Genomic DNA, 20,547 nt, shown 5'->3' with positions numbered 1-20,547 from the left:
TGCTGCTGGAAATGGACTAGAAACATTACCCTAAACTGTTTTGGTGTTTTAAAACTTGTTTTAGTTGGTGTAATGGTTGTTCTAATCCATTTACAATAGCTTATATCAAAATTTCATGCTTTGTATGTGTTCATATAATTCTTGAAACTTTGATGATCATGTTCATGTTCTTATGAATTTAGAAGATGATAGGAATTATTTGCTGAATTGTTTAGATTAATTCTTGATCATTTATGTGTTTTAATGGAGTCCATAATTTGTCCTCGAGTTATGGATATCCAAAGGTCACTTCTTTTAAACACACACTTAAAACACATAAGTTACATGGAAATGAAGAGTCTTCATTTTTATGAACCTTTAATTCATAAGTTATGAAATGAAAAGTTTTGAATAGTTTCAAAACTTGTCCTCAAGTTTTGGAATTTGTAAAGTTACACACACTTTAATATACTTTAATTCCAAACCCTTAGAGTTTTAAAAGTTAAAATTCAACCCTTATATTATTTATAACATTAATGGTTAATTATTATATATATGTATAAGATCAAAGTCGTCTTACCGCTAGTACGCCTCATTCACGAAGCCAGTCTATAAGGTGGGTATAAGGTTGTTGCCTATAAAATGGCAACTTAATGGGTGTCCACTCTCACCCACCGCTTGCTTGACTGGTGGAGGGTCGTTAGCCCAACGGGTAGGACAAGGACTTATAAATTCTCATTAAAAGTATGATGAATATTATAAAGTAACTAAACCTTTTATAAATTCCCAATCTTAGTTACTTTAGGAAAATGTGAATATGGTGCTAACCCATGAAATTCACACTTTGTACCTTACCAAGTCGTTGGTGGAGCGTGTGTGGTTAACCGGCACACTAACTTGGACTAGTAAGGATCACGAAGGGTGACTTAATGTTTATCATAGATCGGTGGAGCGTGTGTGGTTAACCGGCACATTGATTAGGTGATAATATTAAGGGTACCAAGTGGATTTGCATGGTTATTCACACCTTGTTTTGTGATCCTCGGCATCCCAGTCACAAAACTTGAAGGGCACAATCGAGATTGAAACATGCCATTGAAAAGTTCAATGAATCTCAAAAGAATCTAGGAATTTCAAAAACCAATTAAACCTAATAATTCATTTCGTTTTCATGGTGGAAATTGGTGAATCGTCATTCACCTACCTTCAAATATATTATAGCTTAGATTACGGCATCCCTCTTCTAAGTTATAATATATTGTGTTGGATCCTAGCCTTAATATTACATTTGGGTGTATTATTAAGGATTCGATATATCTAATCTAAACTTGTTTTCTTCTTTTCAGATGTCTTCCAACAACAAAGCTTCAGGCTCTAACCCTACTGGCTCCTTTTCCCTCATGAACCTTTGTGGGAGGGTCATCTTTGATGGTTCCAACTTCATGGATTGGATCCGGAACATCAGGATGGTTACTCGTTACGAGGACAAGGAATATGTCCTCGATAAGGAGCTAAAGGAGCTTGATGAGTCCACTGCTACTCCTGAGGAGGTCGTTGAGTATCAGGCACATGAAAGAGATGCCACCAAGGTGGCATGCATCATGATGGCCACCATGACAGCTGAACTCCAAAAGTCCTATGAGGACTATTACCCTTTTGAGATGCATCAGGATCTGATGGAAAGGTACCATCAGAGTGCTCGTCAAGACCGGTATGAAATAATCTCCTCCATGATCACTACCCGTATGAAGGATAGCGAACCAATCACGAGCCACATGCAGAAAATGCAAAGGTATGTGGACCGTCTAATGAAACTGAATGTGAACTTCCCTGAGGAGTTGGCAATTGATATCATTTTGCACTCCTTGCCATCGTGTTATGATCAATTTCGTATGACATACCACATGAACAAGGAGGAAGTCACACTCAGTAAGCTTCAAGGACTTCTGAAGACTGCCGAAAGTGGTCTTAAGAGTAAGTCGGTTGCTACTCCTACTCCTACTACTACCCCTGTTTTGGCTATCGGGCAAGGCAAAGGGAAGAAGAGGAAGCACCCTTCGAAGGGTACCAAGGGAAAGTCCCTTGAAGGCTCCTCATATGGAACCAAAGGTGGTTCTATCACTCCTTCTGCCATCCCTAAGGATGATGAATGCTTCTACTGTTAAAATAAGGGGCACTGGAAGCGACACTGCCCAAAGTACTTGCAGGATGTCAAGGATGGGAAAGTGAAACCATCCCATGCAGGTATTTACACTATATTGTCTAATAACTCACCATATTCTAATTCTTGGGTTCTTGATACAGGTTGTGGTATTCACATCTGTTGTGACTTGCAGGGCCTAAGAAGAAGTGAGGATATGGAGCACGGAAAGATAAACTTAATCATGGGGAACAAGAAGGTTGCACCTGTTACCAAGATTGGAGTTTATACTTTGTTGCTAGATAGTGGGTTAAAGTTAGATTTGAATAAATGTGTGTACTCGTCTGAAATGGCGAGGAATATTATTTCCTTTCATGCTTTGTACAAACAAGGTTTTACCTTTTCTTTTGATAATGAAGTTGGTAGTATTAATGCTTTCTTTAATAATGTTCTTTATTTTAAAGCATTACCTTGTGATGGTGTGTATGAAGCTGTATCGGTTGTAGATAACTTAGGAAATAATGTATTGTGTATTGATTCTTCTACTAGCTTGGATAAAGCATCTTTGTGGCATTGTCGTCTTGGACATGTAAGCAAGAAACGCATAGGCCAGCTCCAAAAGGATGGAGTCTTGGAGTCGTTCGACCTCAAGTCGGATGATAGTTGTGAGTCTTGTCTACTTGGAAAAATGACAAAATCACCCTTCACTGGTACTTGTGCAAGGGGTGAGGGTTTGTTGGACCTTATACATACTGATGTATGTGGACCATTCAAAACCGCCACAAGGGATGCTAATCGCTATTATGTGACTTTTATTGATGATTTTAGTAGATATGGTTATGTCTACTTTATCAAACATAAGTCAGAAACTTTTGAAAGGTTTAAAGAGTTTAAACAGGAAGTAGAAAATCAATTGGGCAGGAACATTAAGATGCTTCGATCCGATCGAGGTGGTGAGTATCTTAGTACTGAGTTCCTCGACTATCTTAAGGAGTGTGGGATTGTCTCACAATTGACACCTCCCAGGACACCACAGCTGAATGGTGTAGCTGAGAGGCGCAATCGAACTTTGTTGGACATGGTTCGCTCTATGATGAGTCGAGCTTCGCTACCAATCTCTTTTTGGGGGTATGCCTTAGAGACTGCCGCCCACATCCTTAATCTAGTCCCTACAAAGAAGGTTGCCAAAACACCTCATGAAATGTGGACTGGGAAAGTTCCCAATTTGGACCATATCAAGATTTGGGGTTGCGAGGCTTTCGTGAGGCGCGAAACTCATGACAAGCTCGAACCTCGAAGTGAAAGGTGTATTTCCATCGGCTACCCACAAAAATCCTTTGGTTACCTCTTCTACAGACCCAGTGAGAATGTGGTCTTTGTGGCTAGGAGAGGGGTCTTTCTAGAGAGAGAATTTATAAACCAAGGAGACAGTGGGAGGCAAATTGACCTTGAAGAAATTCAAGACTCAATTGGTGAAGGAACCTCAGACACTAGGAATCAACTTGAGGAGGAAATTCCTGTTGATCCAGCTGACGAGTCTATACTTCCGAGGCGTTCCACAAGGGTTAGGAACACACCTGAGTTTTATTATGGATTTCATATTACTACGAAAGGTGATACATTTATCAGTGACAGTACACTGGTAAATCTGGATGAACCTAACAGTGTTAAGGAAGCCATGGCAGGCCCAGAGTCTGCTAAATGGAAGGAGGCTATGGACAGCGAGATACAGTCCATGTATGACAATCAAGTTTGGAACTTGGTTGACAATGTATCAGGCCGTAAGACAGTCGGGTGCAAATGGATCTTCAAGAAGAAGACCGACATGGATGGGAAGGTGCACACTTATAAGGCTCGACTGGTTGCGAAGGGGTTTACTCAGCTCAAGGTATTGATTATGATGAAACCTTCTCACCAGTAGCAAAGATTAAGTCTATTAGGGTTATGCTAGCCATTTCTGCATTTCATGATTATGAAATATGGCAAATGGATGTCAAAACCGCTTTCCTTAACGGAAAGTTGGCTGAGGATGTTTACATGAATCAGCCAGAAGGTTTTGTCAGTGCAGAGTACCTCAATAGAGTGTGCAAGCTTGAGAAATCCATTTATGGATTGAAACAAGCATCTCGAAGTTGGAATCTTTGTTTCGATGAGAAGGTCAAAGAGTTTGGTTTCTCAAGAAGTGAAGATGAGTCATGCGTGTATGTCAGAGCTAGTGGGAGTATAGTTAGCTTTTTGGTACTGTATGTGGATGACATACTACTCATAGGAAATGACATCCCAACCTTGCAGGAGGTTAAGTCCTGGCTTGGGAAGTGCTTTGCTATGAAGGACCTTGGAGAAGCTACCTATATCCTAGGGATAAGGATATTAAGAGAAAGGAGTAAAAGACTAATTGGACTTAGTCAGAGTATCTACTTGGATAAGGTGTTGAAAAGGTTCAACATGCAGAATTCCAAGAAAGGAGAATTACCGATCCAAAGCAATGCCAAACTGAGCAAGGCTCAGAGCCCGAGTACAGAAGATGAGATAGCTGAGATGAGTCGATTACCTTATGCTTCCACTGTTGGTTCGATCATGTATGCTATGACTTGTACCCGTCCTGATGTGGCCTTCGCTTTGAGCATGGTCAGCAGATATCATGGGAACCCTGGCAAGGCTCATTGGACTGCGGTAAAGAATATTCTCAAGTACCTGCGGAGGACTAAGGATTGGATCCTTACCCTTGGTGGGAGTGATGACTTGAGAGTAGTAGGGTATAGTGATGCTAGCTTTCAGACTGATAGGGATAACTTCCGCTCTCAGTCGGGCTGGGTCTTTACCTTAAATGGAGGGGCAATCACTTGGAAGAGTTCCAAACAGGAGACTGTAGCTGATTCGACTTGTGAATCAGAGTACATAGCAGCGAGTGAAGCGGCAAAGGAGGCGATATGGCTGAGGAACTTCATCGGAGACCTTGGAGTTGTACCAGCTATTAAGGAGCCTATGGAGATTTTCTGTGACAACAATAGTGTGGTTGCCTTAGCCAAGGAACCAAGAGATCATGGCAGATCCCGACACATTGACAGAAAATATCACTTCATAAGACACAAGATAGAAGAGGGACTCCTCGTGGCAAAGAGGGTATCGTCAGATGAGAACCCTGCGGATCCCCTTACGAAGGGACTGACGAGGGTGAAGCATTTGCAGCATGCGAAGCGCATCGGGCTGAGGGACAATATTAGTTTTACAGATTAGATAGCCTTTTCTGAAACTTGTAAAATGTAATCGACGTTTGATGATGAATAAAATTTGTGATTTATTTATGAGTAAAGTGTTGCTATCATTGTCAATTATTTACTATTGTTTCAGTTTTGCATGTTTTGACTTCCAGAATAATTAATTTATTCAAACTCTCCACAGTCGGTCATATGTCGGAAGTAGGTATGAATCAAGACTGTCATGAATTGGGATTGTAGATGACTAAAGGTGTTTAGCCATAGCAATGGTTGCTACAACATTCATGAGTACTCATAAGTTATGAGTATTGGAATAAACCCACGCTAACTTGTATCACTTCATGGAATTTATCTCGAGTGATCGTGAGACGGTAATATCATATAAGTCTTCAAACCTAGAGATATGAGTTGTTACCTATGAGTTGGTTGTGCATTGATTGCACGTAAACGCATCAGTAACTTGATGTTATAAAACGTGCCTTTGTGTGCAATTCAATAAGTAGTAGAACAAGCATATGAGTCGAAGTTTATCTGTTCCTTCTAGAAATAGAAGCGATATCTGGGCCCCTCGATGATTTTGTGTTGACCCATGAAACGGGCCCGGTCAGAACTAAATTGATGTGTTCAGTTAAGATCTTTGTCAAACAAATCGGAAATCGAGAAACAACTGCTAGACAATAAGTAAGACATTGTTCCATGTATTTGTCCGGCTGATATCATGAGAGCAGAGGATTATATGATCACTTATCTAAAATGGCGCTTCATAGTTCACAAGAGTTTTCGAGAGCTACGATTGCCGGTTGGTTCCTGAAGTAATATAGGCAAATACAGTTATTAGACTTATCCAAGTGGGAGTCTGTTGGATAAGGTGTCTAAGTCCATAACTTATTTGGTATATACTTGACCCGACCCGACATGGTCCATTTGGGTTGCACTTCACCCAAACTAGTTATGGATAATTTTATGAGAGTTGTATACTTACGATTTATTAATATATTATAAGTTATAATATTAATATAAAGTCATGTTACCTAATTAGTTTTAATCTTGAATTAATTATGAATTAATTTAGTGATTAAAAGGAAGACTAATTAAATCATGGGCTATTATATTTATATGGTGTGGGCTAACACTCATTTGGGAATGGGCTAAGCTTATATGGAAGTCCATGGATGATCCATGGAGCTTTTACCCATGGATCCTTGGAAGAGGAAAAGACATGGGTTATTAGGGTTTCACCCTAACCATGTACACTATATAAACAAGCTTATGTTGCATGAAAAAGACACTAATGTGTGTGTAAGTGTGGTGGCCAAAATCAAGAGTTAGTATACTCTCTCATACATTTTCCAAGTTTGTGGTGATTTGTGATTTCCATTTGAGGCATTCACATTATTGGTGCTTGGCTCTCAAACTCCAAGGAATCAACAATCAACAAAAGGTATGTAATTCATCTAGTTCTTTTATGGTTAAAAGTACCCCATGCCATGCTAGATAGGTTATAAACCTTGGAAAATAATATTTTGCATGTATCTTAGACAAACATAGATCCAAGGTTTAATAGGGTTGCATGTACACTTAGGAAGTATTAGAATGCTCAAAACCCAACAGAAATAACATTTTTTAATTAATAATTAATCATAAATTAATTGGATTTAATTTCGGAATTTATCAGAATTAATTAAAAGTGCAAGTGCTGAATTGTAATTATTCAATAGTTGAACAATAGAGGCAATTCTAGATTATTTCTAGGGCTGGACAATTTCTTGAAGCGTTTTAGGGTTTCTGGAATGTTCCTAATTGATGATAGGGATAAGGATTTGAATAGATTAAAATATTATTATTTTAAAACTCAAATTAGGATTTATCTTTTTGATCCCCTAGCTATAAATATGACCCATTGGCTCATTATTTTCATGGTCCTCACTAGTATAAGGTTAAAGAACGAAATTTCCTTCACCCCTCCTATCCCCTCGTCTTTTGGTTACTAGGCTTTGGGTACAAACCATTAGAGACATTATATTTCTAGTGGTTGCTTTCAAAGGCTATTGAAAAAGGATATGAATTTGTTATTTTCTATAATAATCAAAAGGTATGTAAAGCCAAACTTTCTTGTATTTTCGAAATTGCCTAGGGTTTGTTAGGGTTCTTGATGTTCATAGTTTATTGTTATCAATAGAGAAAACATAGATCCAAATAGGTTGCATGTAAACTTAAGAGTTAAGTATTTTTCCGCCTCATGAATAGATTTATAACCTATAAAACCCATCACTCAATTATTCCTCGAAGGTATCTGTTCTTCTCAAACTGGATCACATATTCGAATAGCAACATGGATTTCATCGTGGCTAACGAACTGGAATTACAAAAATGTCTCTAACACCCCTTTTCTGCAAGACGGAAACGATTCACAAAGAATCGAACCTTACTCCTTTGCGGCAAAGACTGATGTGGGAAAAGCCTACGATTTTTTCTATCGATTACTATGAGTCTGATCTCTTCCCCTCAAACACAAGAGGCTAGAGGAACATAGCCCCGTCATAGAAAATGACATCCCAAACTATCGGCCGACCACTCAGGTCCAAGCTGCAATCCTCAAGTTGACCGTTATAGTCGCTTCTTACTTGAGTTCTACGAATCAAACTTGCATTACTTTGAACAAGGCCAACTAGACCTTAGAATTCGTTAAATCGGACAAATTTGCACCATTCAGACCCAATCTCACAGGGCTACTAAGGCCCGAACAATTACCAGGCTTGTCTGCATCCTGAACAACCATAACATAAAAGGCTAATAAGGACGAAAACATACTGCAACCCATCATGGTGCCAAACCATGTTATCTACCCACAACCAGCTCCTTAGAAACCTTTTCGACTCTTCATGTTCCACGTACGGATCCTATGCTTCTGATAGTATTGGGCGCGTACTACCTTCCACACTTATCCATATTCGTTCCAAGAATTGTCTCAAGATTCCCAAGTTACTACTCATGACCACTACCAACCGATCTAATCTCATATACCTGCACTCAAACGAGTTAACAAGAGCTACACAATAGAACCAAGTTCTTCCTAGGTCACTAGGAATTCCAACCACACCCTGCTATAGTTGTAGAAGAAACTTCTACCAATATCATCTAACTATATTACGAATACAATCACATGCAACAAAAATTAAACAATTTTTCGACTGAAAGATCCTGCTCTACAACGATTAGACTCAAACAAGAGCTATGTAATAGTGCTAAATCAAGAATTATAAAACTGTTTAAATTTGTGGCATGCAACCTAAGATATTCGTTTAATAGTTAGTTAACATTAATATAGGTCTCACATAGCACAAAGTAAGCACATTAGAGCAGCAAAACCATTAGACAATTAGGCAATATAAAGATCAGACAATCCTAACACGCAATTCCTAAAGATCCTTAGTCTAGTCACTATCATCCATTTATAACAGTTCACATATCAGTCACATAAGGCATCTATCCTAAGCATGCATTCTAGCATGCAACCCCAAACATATCCTTATTCTAACTTCTAGTATGCATACCATACTATAACATATATAGCATATGATCATGTATGGGTATTCTAAGAATCACTTACTTGAGCTTCAGATGATTGCACACATTGCATTTTTTTCCTTTTTGTAAAAACTTTTCAAAAATGTTTTTGTAAAAAAATAAATCCTATAGTCCTCAGTTCGAGTTCGGACACATTATAAAGTGCGTCCGAATCCCTTAAACTAAGGCACTAATACCAACTTGTAACATACCAAATTTTAAACCAATTTTCATTTAAAAATAAAAGCATTTGTTCTAATTACAAATTCAAAGATCTAAATAAAACCATTTGATTCGAAACATTTATTAGAGTATGGACATAAGAGTTATTAATTTTGGAAATCTCCAATGGATGCGATGCAATTGAGTTGTGTCCTTCCTTTAATATAAGAAAACCTGCAACATTTAAATATAAAAATGTAAGCACAAAGCTTAGTGAGTATCATAAGATACCATATACCATACATAATAATATAGAACGCGTGAATGCTATGATCATCCTATAATCTTACAATCATACGTCGTTGCAGTCCTCCTACAGTCTTATTTGCTATGGTCCTCCCATAGTCTTCCATGCGGTTTCCATGGTCCTCACATGGTCGTTTTTCCATGGTCCTCCCATGGTCTTTCAGTCAAGGGTCCTAAAGAGAATCTAACATCCTACATAATATAGTGAGAAGACCATCTGCGCTACTCAACAGAAGCTCAACAGCTACCTCAGCAACAAAACATCTAACCTAAGCTACCTAATTCCAAACCAAGACCAATACTTAGCCAAATACTCGATTCTACCTAAGTTTGACCAAAAGTCAAACTGGTCAAAAGGTAAAAGGTCAAAGTCAACTCAACAGATCTCCATGTCGTGGCCAAGTGCTAGCCATGCCTGGTTGTCAAATGACAAAACAGTCGTGATGAGTCTCGACACCATGTCGTGGGAATTCCTTGTCCACGTCGTGGTTTCATTCTGAAATAATTTTCTTTATTAAGTGCTTAGTCCATAAATACCAAGGTTAAAAACATCAGATCTGGTATAATAGCTTCATAATGGATAAAGTTTCCATCTTTATCCATTAGGATGGTCCAAACAACCAAAATCTAGACTTTAAGTCTCAAAGGAAACAAGAATGCATCTTTCTCAACTTAATTTGTTTAGTCCAAGTCTCCAACCTTTAGATCTGAATTAAAATGATGTTTGAATGGATAAAGGTTTCAACTTTATCCACTATGAGGCCATGAACTTTTATGATCTAAAATCCTAAGTTGATAAATGACTAAAAACCCATCTTTCTTTATGTATGGAGTAAAGAGAGCTCTAGTATGCACTCTCTACTCCACAAAATGACCATATATTATCCCAATATCAATCAAAAGCTCAAGATATTTAGAAACTCTACTAACAAGCCACCAAAGGACCAAAACTCATTAAAATGGACTAAAACCCAATATATTCAAAGATATGAAGATAAAACACATTAAAGCTTGGAACTTTATGACTTACTAAGTTCTAGGAGGTGAATCGAGGTTGAATACTTCAAATGCATAGCTTCAAAGACCAGTCTTTCTTGTTCTTCTTCCTTCTAGAGCACAATACACCAAAATAAAGCACCAAAATCAACATTAAGAGAGTACCAAAATGGATTTAGGACAGAGGATGAGTTCCAAACACTTCAAAGGAGGCTATGGTTTCATTAGGGGTGTTCTAGAGAGTACCTTAGGACTTATTTCCTTTAAAAACCCCAAAAACTATAAAAATGTGCAACCCACTTGGCCAAGGGTGCCCAACGCTTTCAAAGGGCGCTCCGTGCTTTCCGATAAAGTCCCGATTTTTTGGTTTTCAGCTTCATCTTCAAACAATCATAACTTCTTTGTTCTAAATCTTTTTTTAAAGATCTTTATATGCACGTGAAGGTATTAAAAAGCTCGAAAAACCTATCCATTTACTTTTGGATTAAATCATACATAACTTAATTTAATAATACATATAAAAGTACAAAATATCATGTTTCCTGTTTTACCCCTTTGCCTCCAAAGAAGAAATCAATGGCTTAAATCACTTAACCAACATTATCAACATCCAATAAGGTCTAAAATTTATTCCCTTAAAGCCCAAGACCTTTACTAGATTAAACTACGATCGAGAATCCCTAAATAAGAAATATCCAAAAACTAGATGTTACACACTTATGGTAATTGGTTGAATGAGACTCAAATGTGAATTTTGAATCTTTTCATTCTTTCAATTAGGTTATATAGTCATGTATGACAACTGCGTTGTGACTTAACTCTTTATCTTTATAACTTCACATCAATCATCACTTTGACCTATTTTATCATTCGAGTTATTATTTATATGATCCCCTTATCATCTAATCTTTTAAGGTGTGTTTTTGTTTCAAACTTTCTAACAACTTAACAACGTATAAAGTTTCTCATGCATGGTTATATATGGCTAGAAAAGAAGGTAACATTCAAGGCTAAACTTCGATGATTATTTGATCAAATAATTACACATACATTGAGAAATTCCGACACCTTGACGTATTCACCAAACCCAACATGTGAGGGTATGGTTAAGCATGATTTTGACAGAAAAACACATTACGAATACATCCCTAAGAATTGGAATTCGGCCACACCACATCTACTATGTCATGGTTATGCTGTGGTTCACCTATGGCGGCTGTAAGGGTCGTCAATGATGGCATGATGAATGATTAGAACTCTAATTCGCTAGGAACAGATTAGGGATAGAATTTTGCTCACTTGATGAAGATCAAAATGCAACCAAGAATCCCAAGTTTCCCCCATCTTCACTCCATTCGCTGCCTCGCCGCTTTTCAACATTGCATTCATTTTTTCATCCATCTGATCATCGATTGCAACCCAAGAAAAAATGGATGATTGTGTTTGATGTGTGCGTTATAGGCCACATGAAAAAAACGGACAAATCCCATTTAGATGGCATAAACCCATCGATCTAATAGCAATCAGAGTTATTTGAGAAATTGTTCACTCCTTACCCCTCAAGTTATTTCCAATTAATTCATTTAACCCTAATTCACTTTCTTTAATAAATTAAGTTTCTTAAAACTACAAGCCAGCCCCTCACCTCCATATCAACCTTTTAATGACCGATAATTACCCTAAATACACCCAAATTAATTTAACTAAATTATATTCCTCTTAAATATTGACTAATTGTTTTAGATATTAAATAACACCATTTTTATTTAATTTATTTCATTATATACTCTTAAAACCGAAATTACTTTACACATTTAATATTCGAGTAATGGAAAACTAACGTCGTTAATGGAAGGATTTTTGGGTCGTTACCTATGATTTAGTGAAACTTTTATGAGCCAACATAAAAGAGACAAGTCCTTTTCTAAAGGACAAAATGAACCAAAATCTTCATTTTGTTCTTCATGCTCCTTTCGTGTAAAACTGTGGGTAGCACAACGGATCTTCAAAAATGGTCATCATCTTCATCTTGTTAGATTTTATATAATATAAAACTTGTCTAATACTAACCTATTACATACAAAATAAGAAAGATGAAAACCAACTATTTATTAGTACATATCATATGAATAAAAGAATATTACAACCATTTTAATGAATCATCACAAACAACTACACAAAATAAGGTTTATGACTTGTTTATGCACTCTAAAATACATTAACACATAAAAAAATCATTGTTTTTCTAAGACAACTTTAAGTGACAAAAAATACATGTAAAATTTTGTCACAAAAAAAACATGTTATAAAGTTTTCATAGAAAATATATGCGAACTTGTTTTAACAAAAAAAAGCAAGCTATCCATATTTTCTAAAAACCAAGATTATCCAAATAATTACGAATTCTAACCAAGCTTAAAAGATGGATCGAATACCAATTGTTGGGATTTTAATCAAAAACTATTTCAAAAACACAATATTAGCAACAGAAGACTTACTATTTGAACAACATAAAATAGTTTTATTCCCACCAAAGGAGCTACATGCAAAGATTGAAAAAAAACAACCATAGATGAGGTAAAAGTATAACAAACTTTGTAATCATTTGAATCTTTAAGGGGATGCTAGAATGTTGATGAAGATGGAAAAGATGCAAGTTAGAACAATAAAGCCTCTAAGACTTATAAGTCTTCATGAGGAGAACAATAAAGCACAAAAAAACTACACAAGACAATTTACTAGAAAGAGGATAGGGGAGGATATATGCTCTCGACTTTTGCAAAGGAAAAGGAAGAAGCAAATAAACTATTTAATGTATCCTCTCTCCTTAATATAGTCTTACACCTAAATGAAAGCCCATGCTTTCATTGAACGAGTTGAAGTATTGCAAGAAACATAATGATTTAAGAAGAAGTTAAAAAAGTAACCAACCATGCCTTGTAAGAAGGCATAGACGGTTCTAAGATGAAGAAGAGAGAGTTAGTGCTTTCCACATCACTCTTTCATATATTATGTAGACAACATATTAAATGGTCAGCTATAGGTCCATAATGTTATACATAATCTTATAATCATACTATATGATCATATGTAACTAGTTATGATATCTTTATTTATTTTTCTCAAAAATAATAATTCCCCATTCAATACAAGTGATGATTTAATATATTAATAATCATATTACTTAATAAATAATCAATTAGTGTTTACTTGTTATATGATATGACTCTATAATATCATATGTTATTACTAAATATCATTTTATAATGATCATTGAGAATAAAGATCTTTCATTTACGTTATTGTCACCCACATAAATGACCAGCACCACCAGCCTCCACCCCACTTACCGCCAAAATCTTTTCCACCCTTACGGTTTCATAGAAAATCACAAGAAAACTAGTCGGTTTTTTTTTGACATAAATAAATAATAATTGAGCAAGATATTTTATTTAATATATCATGATTTGATGTAGACAATCTTAAGACAGACTTTTTGACATACACTAAGGCTGCTGGGTGTGGGCAACATGTTATTACATGTTACCACATCCAAAATGTGTCATATCATCATCCTAGTCATAAATGGGTGTTATAACATCAAATGTAGAAATGGGCAACACCAAATAACATGTAATAAAACCACTTATTTTCTATTTTATTTTTTAATTTTTTTAACGTTTTTACTTTCTATATTTTCGGATTTCTTTTTTTTATTTATGTCATAATATAATTATAATATAAACAATTTCAACAAAAAATCGGACCAATTCCGATATACAGCAAATATGTGGACTAAAGATGCCAAAACCCACCAAGTTTACTGTTGCTAACTTTGACATTTTTAATATATATATATATATATATATATATATATATATATATATATATATATATATATATATATATATATATATATATATATATATATATATATTAAATCTTAAGTTAAAAATAAAATTTAAAAAATAACGATAAAAAATGAAATTGAAAGGATCTTATATATGTTGAAAGGATTTGTTTGGTTTGGAAAATAAAACCAAGATAAATGTGGTGTATTTATATTAATAGAGATTTTTTTTATTTTTTTTATTATTTTTTTTATTTTTTATGTTTGTGACCGTTTGCAAACGGTCGGATTTTTAAACGTTGCACCAATTGGATTAGCCGTTTCCTCCCGTCACCACCATAACGTACGCTAACATAACATCTAATAACGCCAGGTGGGCGCGGTGTTTCGCGTGTTATAACGCCGTTATATGGCTTCCACGTCGGATTAACGCGAATACGCGTTGCCCATACCTACCGTCTAATAACTAATAACAAGTTATGATTACCATCATGTAGGCCTACATTTCATTCTATTAGCCCACTAAACAAGTCTATGTTATAGTATAATCATGTCACACTATGCTTTATTTTACATTGATTACAATAAAATAGAAATCATCCTCACTTCCTCACTTTGTTTGTGAAATGTTTTCCAAATTAGTGTTTTTGGCATATGAGTTTGAAAATATAAAGGTTGCAAACAAGATTTGATAATCATGAATCTTGTTTGTTCACTTTTCGTATTAATTAAGAACATTGTTTGTTCATTTTTGGTATTGATATTTTATTCTCTATGCTTGTGGGTGATGGATAATAATTTAATTTGGAATAATCTTTAGGGCATCCACAATGCATTGTACTTTATAAAGTTTAATGGATTGCCATATCATTTTTTATATTTCATACAACTCTATCAATTTTTTTTACAATACAAAAAAATACACGAAATATAGTCCTACACCTATCAATTAGGGCATCATTTTCATTCCATACAACTTTATCCTTAGGCCATCATTTTTTACATTCCATACAACTTTATTCTTAGGGTATCATTTTTTATATTCGATACAAATCTATCAATTTTTTTTCCCATTGAAGAGTTCAATAGCCATCGAACTCCAAATCCATTGAATGACTATTGAATGCCAATGTGGCATCTCACTATAGTAAAGTTTAATCCATTGAATGACAAATATATTTACTACATCATTCAACTTTTCTACTAAACTCATGGACGCTCTTAAGAAACAAATTTTGATTCACAAAACACAAATATTACTTTTGGAGAGTATATATATATATATATATATATATGTTAAAGATCTTGAGAGATTCCCAAAACTGACAAAATATGAGTGCATATACTGCCCAAGTCAAGCTGCTATATGTAGGTCAGGCTATTAGTTTGGCTAAGTTTGCTTCATCGTGAGCTGCCTCTGTACAAACCCAAAAACATATGTTTCTTCAAAGATCCTTCGTTCTGATCATGTTTTTTCACTGCCTTCCAAGACTAATGTTTTGCCGAGATTTTGGGGCGTTGCATTTCTCTTGACCGCCGTATTTCGTGGTTTACAAGATCAAATTGATTATATATACAAATACGTACTCTATACCACATGATTTATATTATACTCCGTATTTTAAATTCCCATTAATTGGCAGTACTGTGTTATTTTGAGTTATGATAAATTGCTGGTGACACTATAATTAACAACAAAAAGTCATAAGTTTAAGGCTAATACAAAATATGTGAAAGATTAATGTTACATTATGTTTGATATTTAATTTAGGTCATAACGTCATTATGCTCCAATTTTATGTTTGATATTTAATTTAGGTCATAACGTCATTATTCTCCAATTTTATCACACGGGACTCATTAAACTTTGTTTTTTTGTTTTTTTGTTTTTTTTTGTTTTTATACCAAAAGTTAAAACAATCCCCAATTTTGACATCATTCTCATAACTCGATTGAGAAACAATATCGGTCTCATATACTTTTGCAAAAGCTCGTATATACGAGATCAATGCAGTTTATACGATCCAAGTCCATAGAACCTGATTTAACATGTCTGTAGACTATGCGATAAACCTGCAGTCTTACACAATAATTCTTAATTAGCACAATCAATATAATGTTTAATAAAAAAGTTCATGTAGAACTATGTGCTTTGAAACATAATATATTTGATATGATATGCGTTAGTATCTAATGATGGCTTACTTGACGACATGGATATTAGAATGTGATGAACATATAATATAACTAAAGATAATACGTTAAATAACCTAGCTACTAAAGATAATACGTTACAGATCGTTTATTAATCGAATTACAGTTAAACTGAAATCCAAAACCCTAATTAGCTTAGAGATCCTTAAACATGAAATAACGTACCAAAGTAGTTGACAAAATAAGTCTTTTTGTCAAGTTCATATTACGCAACTTCCGTAATTATATGCATATATAGGAGCAAAATTACTTGAAAGGGGCCGTCAAATCTTTGCTTCCTTCACTCAACATCGAATTCCACTCCCAAATTCTATCGGGAAATGTCACATGAGCAGCTCCAGCTCCAGGCAAGTTATTACTAAGTGCAAGAAGCGCTTGTGAGCTCAACTGTGGCTGCTGTTGTTGTTGTGGTTGAGGCAGCATATTATTAAAGAGATGCGGAGAATAGTTTGAAGAATCACCGAGGTGATAATTATGAATATTCAGAAGTTGAGAGGGTGGACAAGTGTCAAGAACTCGTTGAGAACTGATAATTCTAGGAAGATCATCAACACTGTTAGGGAAGATAGTTGAAGAGGGGGTGGCAATGACATTGTGGTATGAGGAGTTGAGAGGGTTTGAAAGGCCGAGAGCAGTGCCAACAACGCCGGTGGGGGTGCAACTACTTGTATCACTGGGTTTTTCATCAGTATGGTGAGAAGATTGGCCTTCAAAACAATTGAAACTCGAAGAATTCTGGGATTGCTGATTGATATTATAATTTGAGGTTCTTGAGGTACTCCTTGTTTGGAGAGAACGAGGGAGAGATGGATGGTCTTCTACTCCACTTCGCTTGTAAACCCTACACAGCGAGATCTCAGCCTGCAAAAACGACGAGGAAAAACATGTAACATGAAAACTACATATATATTTACATACTAGCAAGCATTTAATTCTAGCGGTGATATTGGTCTCTAAATTAAGAGAGAGAAGTACGCATTTAAAGCTTGCGGTGACCTTGGCAGACGAGTTATAGTTTATACTCTAATCATTGCTGTTCGACCTTTTGTAATCTTTATGTTTCATGTTGGAGTTCCTAGTGTTTTCGTTTAAAAAAAGATTGGTTTTTAAATCTGGAAAACCAAACAAGTGAGAAGTATACAGACCTTTTGTAATCTTTCTGTTTCATGATGGGGCAATCGGTATTCATTCATGATCCAACTACTTCGAATGCCTTTTGGAGCTTTTCCTGAGTAAAAAACAAGGGTTTTCTTTAATCCGATGGATCTGGAATTATCAGTTCTAATCATTCTATCAGCTCCGGTGGCCTTCCAGTAGCCTGAAGTGGTCACACGGTTAGGTCGATCCCCATTACGATACTTCTTATCTCTTGGCACATAGAAAAACCATTCTTTCTCGCCGATTGCTGCTAAAGCTGAAACACAGTGTAAAACAAAATCCAAATTTTAGACCTAAGGTGAACCCACTAATTAAACATAAAGACTGGTAATTTAGAAAGAGTAGAATCTGAATTAAGATAGATTGTAGTATCGAGGAAGAAAGACAAAGTAATTTAATGAAAGGAAAGAATAGATCACACAGAATTATGCATAATCCAGATATATAGTACATCAGTGGATAAAAGGGAGAAACGATATGTCACATACACCCAGTGACTTGATGAAGAAGAAGAATTGGATCCAATTATGATTTGATGATGGAATTACAAGACGCAATACATAATCCAACCGATGGAACATAATTAGTTGACTAGTTAGATTATCAAAAAGATATAAACACTCACACACACACACACTCTTTGTGTAGCTAGCTAGAGTGATTTATACCAGGGAGTTCCCACGGATCGTATCGGTAAAGATCAAGAAAAGTGATAAGCTCAACATTGAATCTCTTGCCCTCTACCTTACGGCGAAGGTAGAACTCAACAAGCTCTTCCTCCGTTGGATGAAATCGAAACCCTGGCATCACCATGTCGTTTTCATGATCGTCATCCTCGTCTTGTTGCTGCTTCTTGTTTCTTATCTCTTCTTCTTGGTTCATCGTCCTTGCTCCTATTGCCATAAACCGTTGGCTGATACCTTCTTAAACACCAGTATAATAATTGTCAAACCCTTTCTTCGAACAAGACAAGTCATATACGTGGTATATAAAGGTTGCACATGTATGCTAAATTACAAAAAAAGGAAAAATAAAATTTAACAGTAACAAGAATGAAACATTTATCCGTACCAAAGATCAAAACAAAATATTTTAATGAAATTAATTACCAATTAGGTCTCGTGTTTTTTTATTGACGTGGGTGTGTGTAATTTAGCCCGTAAAAAAGTTACATAAGTTTGACTATCTTTGAATTATTAGAAGAACACTCTCCATAGCTTTCAGGGCCTACATATATGGACGATGAAAGCATGCATAGAGGTGGTTTAAAGATGAGAAAGCGACGTTTTGAATTGAACAGGTTGGACACAACACCTTAGCGGTGGGTTAGAGCTTAATTTATTCTACCATAAATACTTTTTATTACTTATTAGTTATGACACTATAATTTTCTGATTAATCAAATAAAGATTCAAGCTAAATCTATAGCATACATATATGTGCTTTAGGCTTGTTCTTGAATCGTGTAATGTAATTAGTTCTAGGCATTTGTCTAGGGTTGTCACATGGTTAATTTAGAAAGAAACATCATCATGAGTAATTGTACATGTAAACTCTGATCTGAGCTATTTGTTGGGCTTGTTTTTCTTATAAAATTATAGCTGTTGAAGAAAATAAAATAAAAAAATAAACAAGTTAAATAACCAACGACTAATTAAGCATGTATAGTTTAATTTCTAATTTTGAGCTTAAGGAATTAGTAGGGTACATGCCAGCCATAGTTGTTCCAACGAACATGTCCGTGATCATCATTAAGATTAAGAAGCTAAAATCACAAACGTTTTACAGATAAATGTAATTTGAGCTTAAGCAATTAAAAAATTGTTATGGTATTACTCGGAATATTGTTTTCAATAGACATTAGGTTTGAATATATGTGACGATATAAATGTTAGACATTATCTACTTACTGAATTGCCCTAAAGTTTGTATGGACATGTGAAACCCATAAAAGAATTAGGTCAACGAAATCAAATGCTAATGTGTTAAAAATCTCATTTTTGTGTAGTTGTATGGTTATATTGCAGCCTAGATATTTTACGAGATAGAACGAGAGAATTCCATGCTTAAAGTTAAATGCTTAAAGTTAAAGGGGTAAATACAATATGTGGATGTCTCTCGTCCACCAGTTCTATATATGGATACTACTATGGAAAATGTAGTGTTTCATAAACAAGAGAGGTCGTGATATTTTGTTACTGTATCTCATACCAGTGCGAACACTACAGGAAATGCAAGAGTATTCGCAGTGATAGGCGTCACCGCTAAAGGTCATGTATGTCGCAGCTAAAGGCTTTTGCGACGACGCGTCCCCGTCAGTAGTTCGCCGCTGTTGTCTCGCTGCAAATGTTCCATATGTTGCCGCTATTGCTTTACGTCGCCGCAAATACACTGTCACCGCTAATGCCCGACATCGCTGCTAAAGCCCCGTCACCACTAATACATGTCCATCGCTACTAAAGGCGTCGCCGCTAATTGTTTTTTCCATTTTTTTAGTATATAACACTAAAATTAGAAAAAACAGTATAACAAGTATAAAAACTGCTACGAAACATTATTTTGTAGAAAAATAGTTCGAAACATTAACCACTTAATAATACATATGACATCCGATCCAAAATATTAATCCAAACATCTGGTCCAAAGTACTCATCCAAACATAGTGCAGTATATCCAAAATACTAGTCTACAATACTAACCAATTTTTTTTTTTTCATAAATCCTAAAATAGTAGCTACTCGTCCTCATCACTCCCCTCGTTTCCTCCGTTTTCATTTCGTGGCGGCAACAATCGAAACCCTCTTCTAGCAGCGCATTGTAGGCCAGATCTTTTAACATTATTTGCAGTATATCCAACTACAAAGAAAACAAAATATATTACTAACATATCATAATAACATTCTATTTTACAAATTAAGGTCATGATGATTATAGCATCCAACTTTTTTTTCTTCATT

General features: G+C 35.5%; 1 protein-coding gene across 2 annotated transcripts; it reads right to left on the bottom strand.

The window, feature by feature from the left end:
• Window positions 1–16,366: 16,366 nt before the first annotated feature.
• LOC145141046 (uncharacterized) lies at window positions 16,367–18,755 on the bottom strand. 2 transcript variants are annotated; one of them, XM_079074396.1, is made up of 4 exons: window positions 18,700–18,755; window positions 18,259–18,510; window positions 17,578–17,846; window positions 16,367–17,293 (listed from the first exon to the last, which is right to left on the bottom strand). In XM_079074396.1, exons 2-4 carry the CDS (start codon window positions 18,491–18,493, stop codon window positions 16,679–16,681), a joined length of 1,119 nt encoding a protein of 372 aa, XP_078930522.1. In that variant the 5' UTR covers window positions 18,494–18,510; window positions 18,700–18,755; the 3' UTR covers window positions 16,367–16,678. The 2 variants fall into 2 exon arrangements, with proteins under 2 accessions (XP_078930522.1, XP_078930521.1); XM_079074395.1 differs by lacking the exon at window positions 18,700–18,755 and having other exon boundaries at window positions 18,259–18,562.
• Between the last annotated feature and the right edge of the window lie 1,792 nt (window positions 18,756–20,547).

This window comes from Lactuca virosa, chromosome 9 (assembly GCF_052849685.1).
Source record: "Lactuca virosa cultivar CGN04683 chromosome 9, Lactuca_virosa_CGN04683_v6, whole genome shotgun sequence".
Taxonomy (NCBI): Eukaryota; Viridiplantae; Streptophyta; class Magnoliopsida; order Asterales; family Asteraceae; genus Lactuca; species Lactuca virosa.
Note: the sequence above shows the minus strand (reverse complement) of the source record. Positions and strands in the feature narration are given on the sequence as shown.

Bases quoted from the DNA above. Each gene is read 5' to 3' on its own strand.
- LOC145141046 (XM_079074396.1), bottom strand. From the start codon at position 18,493: ATGGCAATAGGAGCAAGGACGATGAACCAAGAAGAAGAGATAAGAAAC. The intron at 17,847-18,258 runs GTATAAATCACT...ACTGTGTTTCAG, and splicing joins CGATCCGTGGGAACTCCCTG to CTTTAGCAGCAATCGGCGAG. The intron at 17,294-17,577 runs GTCTGTATACTT...TCGTTTTTGCAG, and splicing joins AAACAGAAAGATTACAAAAG to GCTGAGATCTCGCTGTGTAG.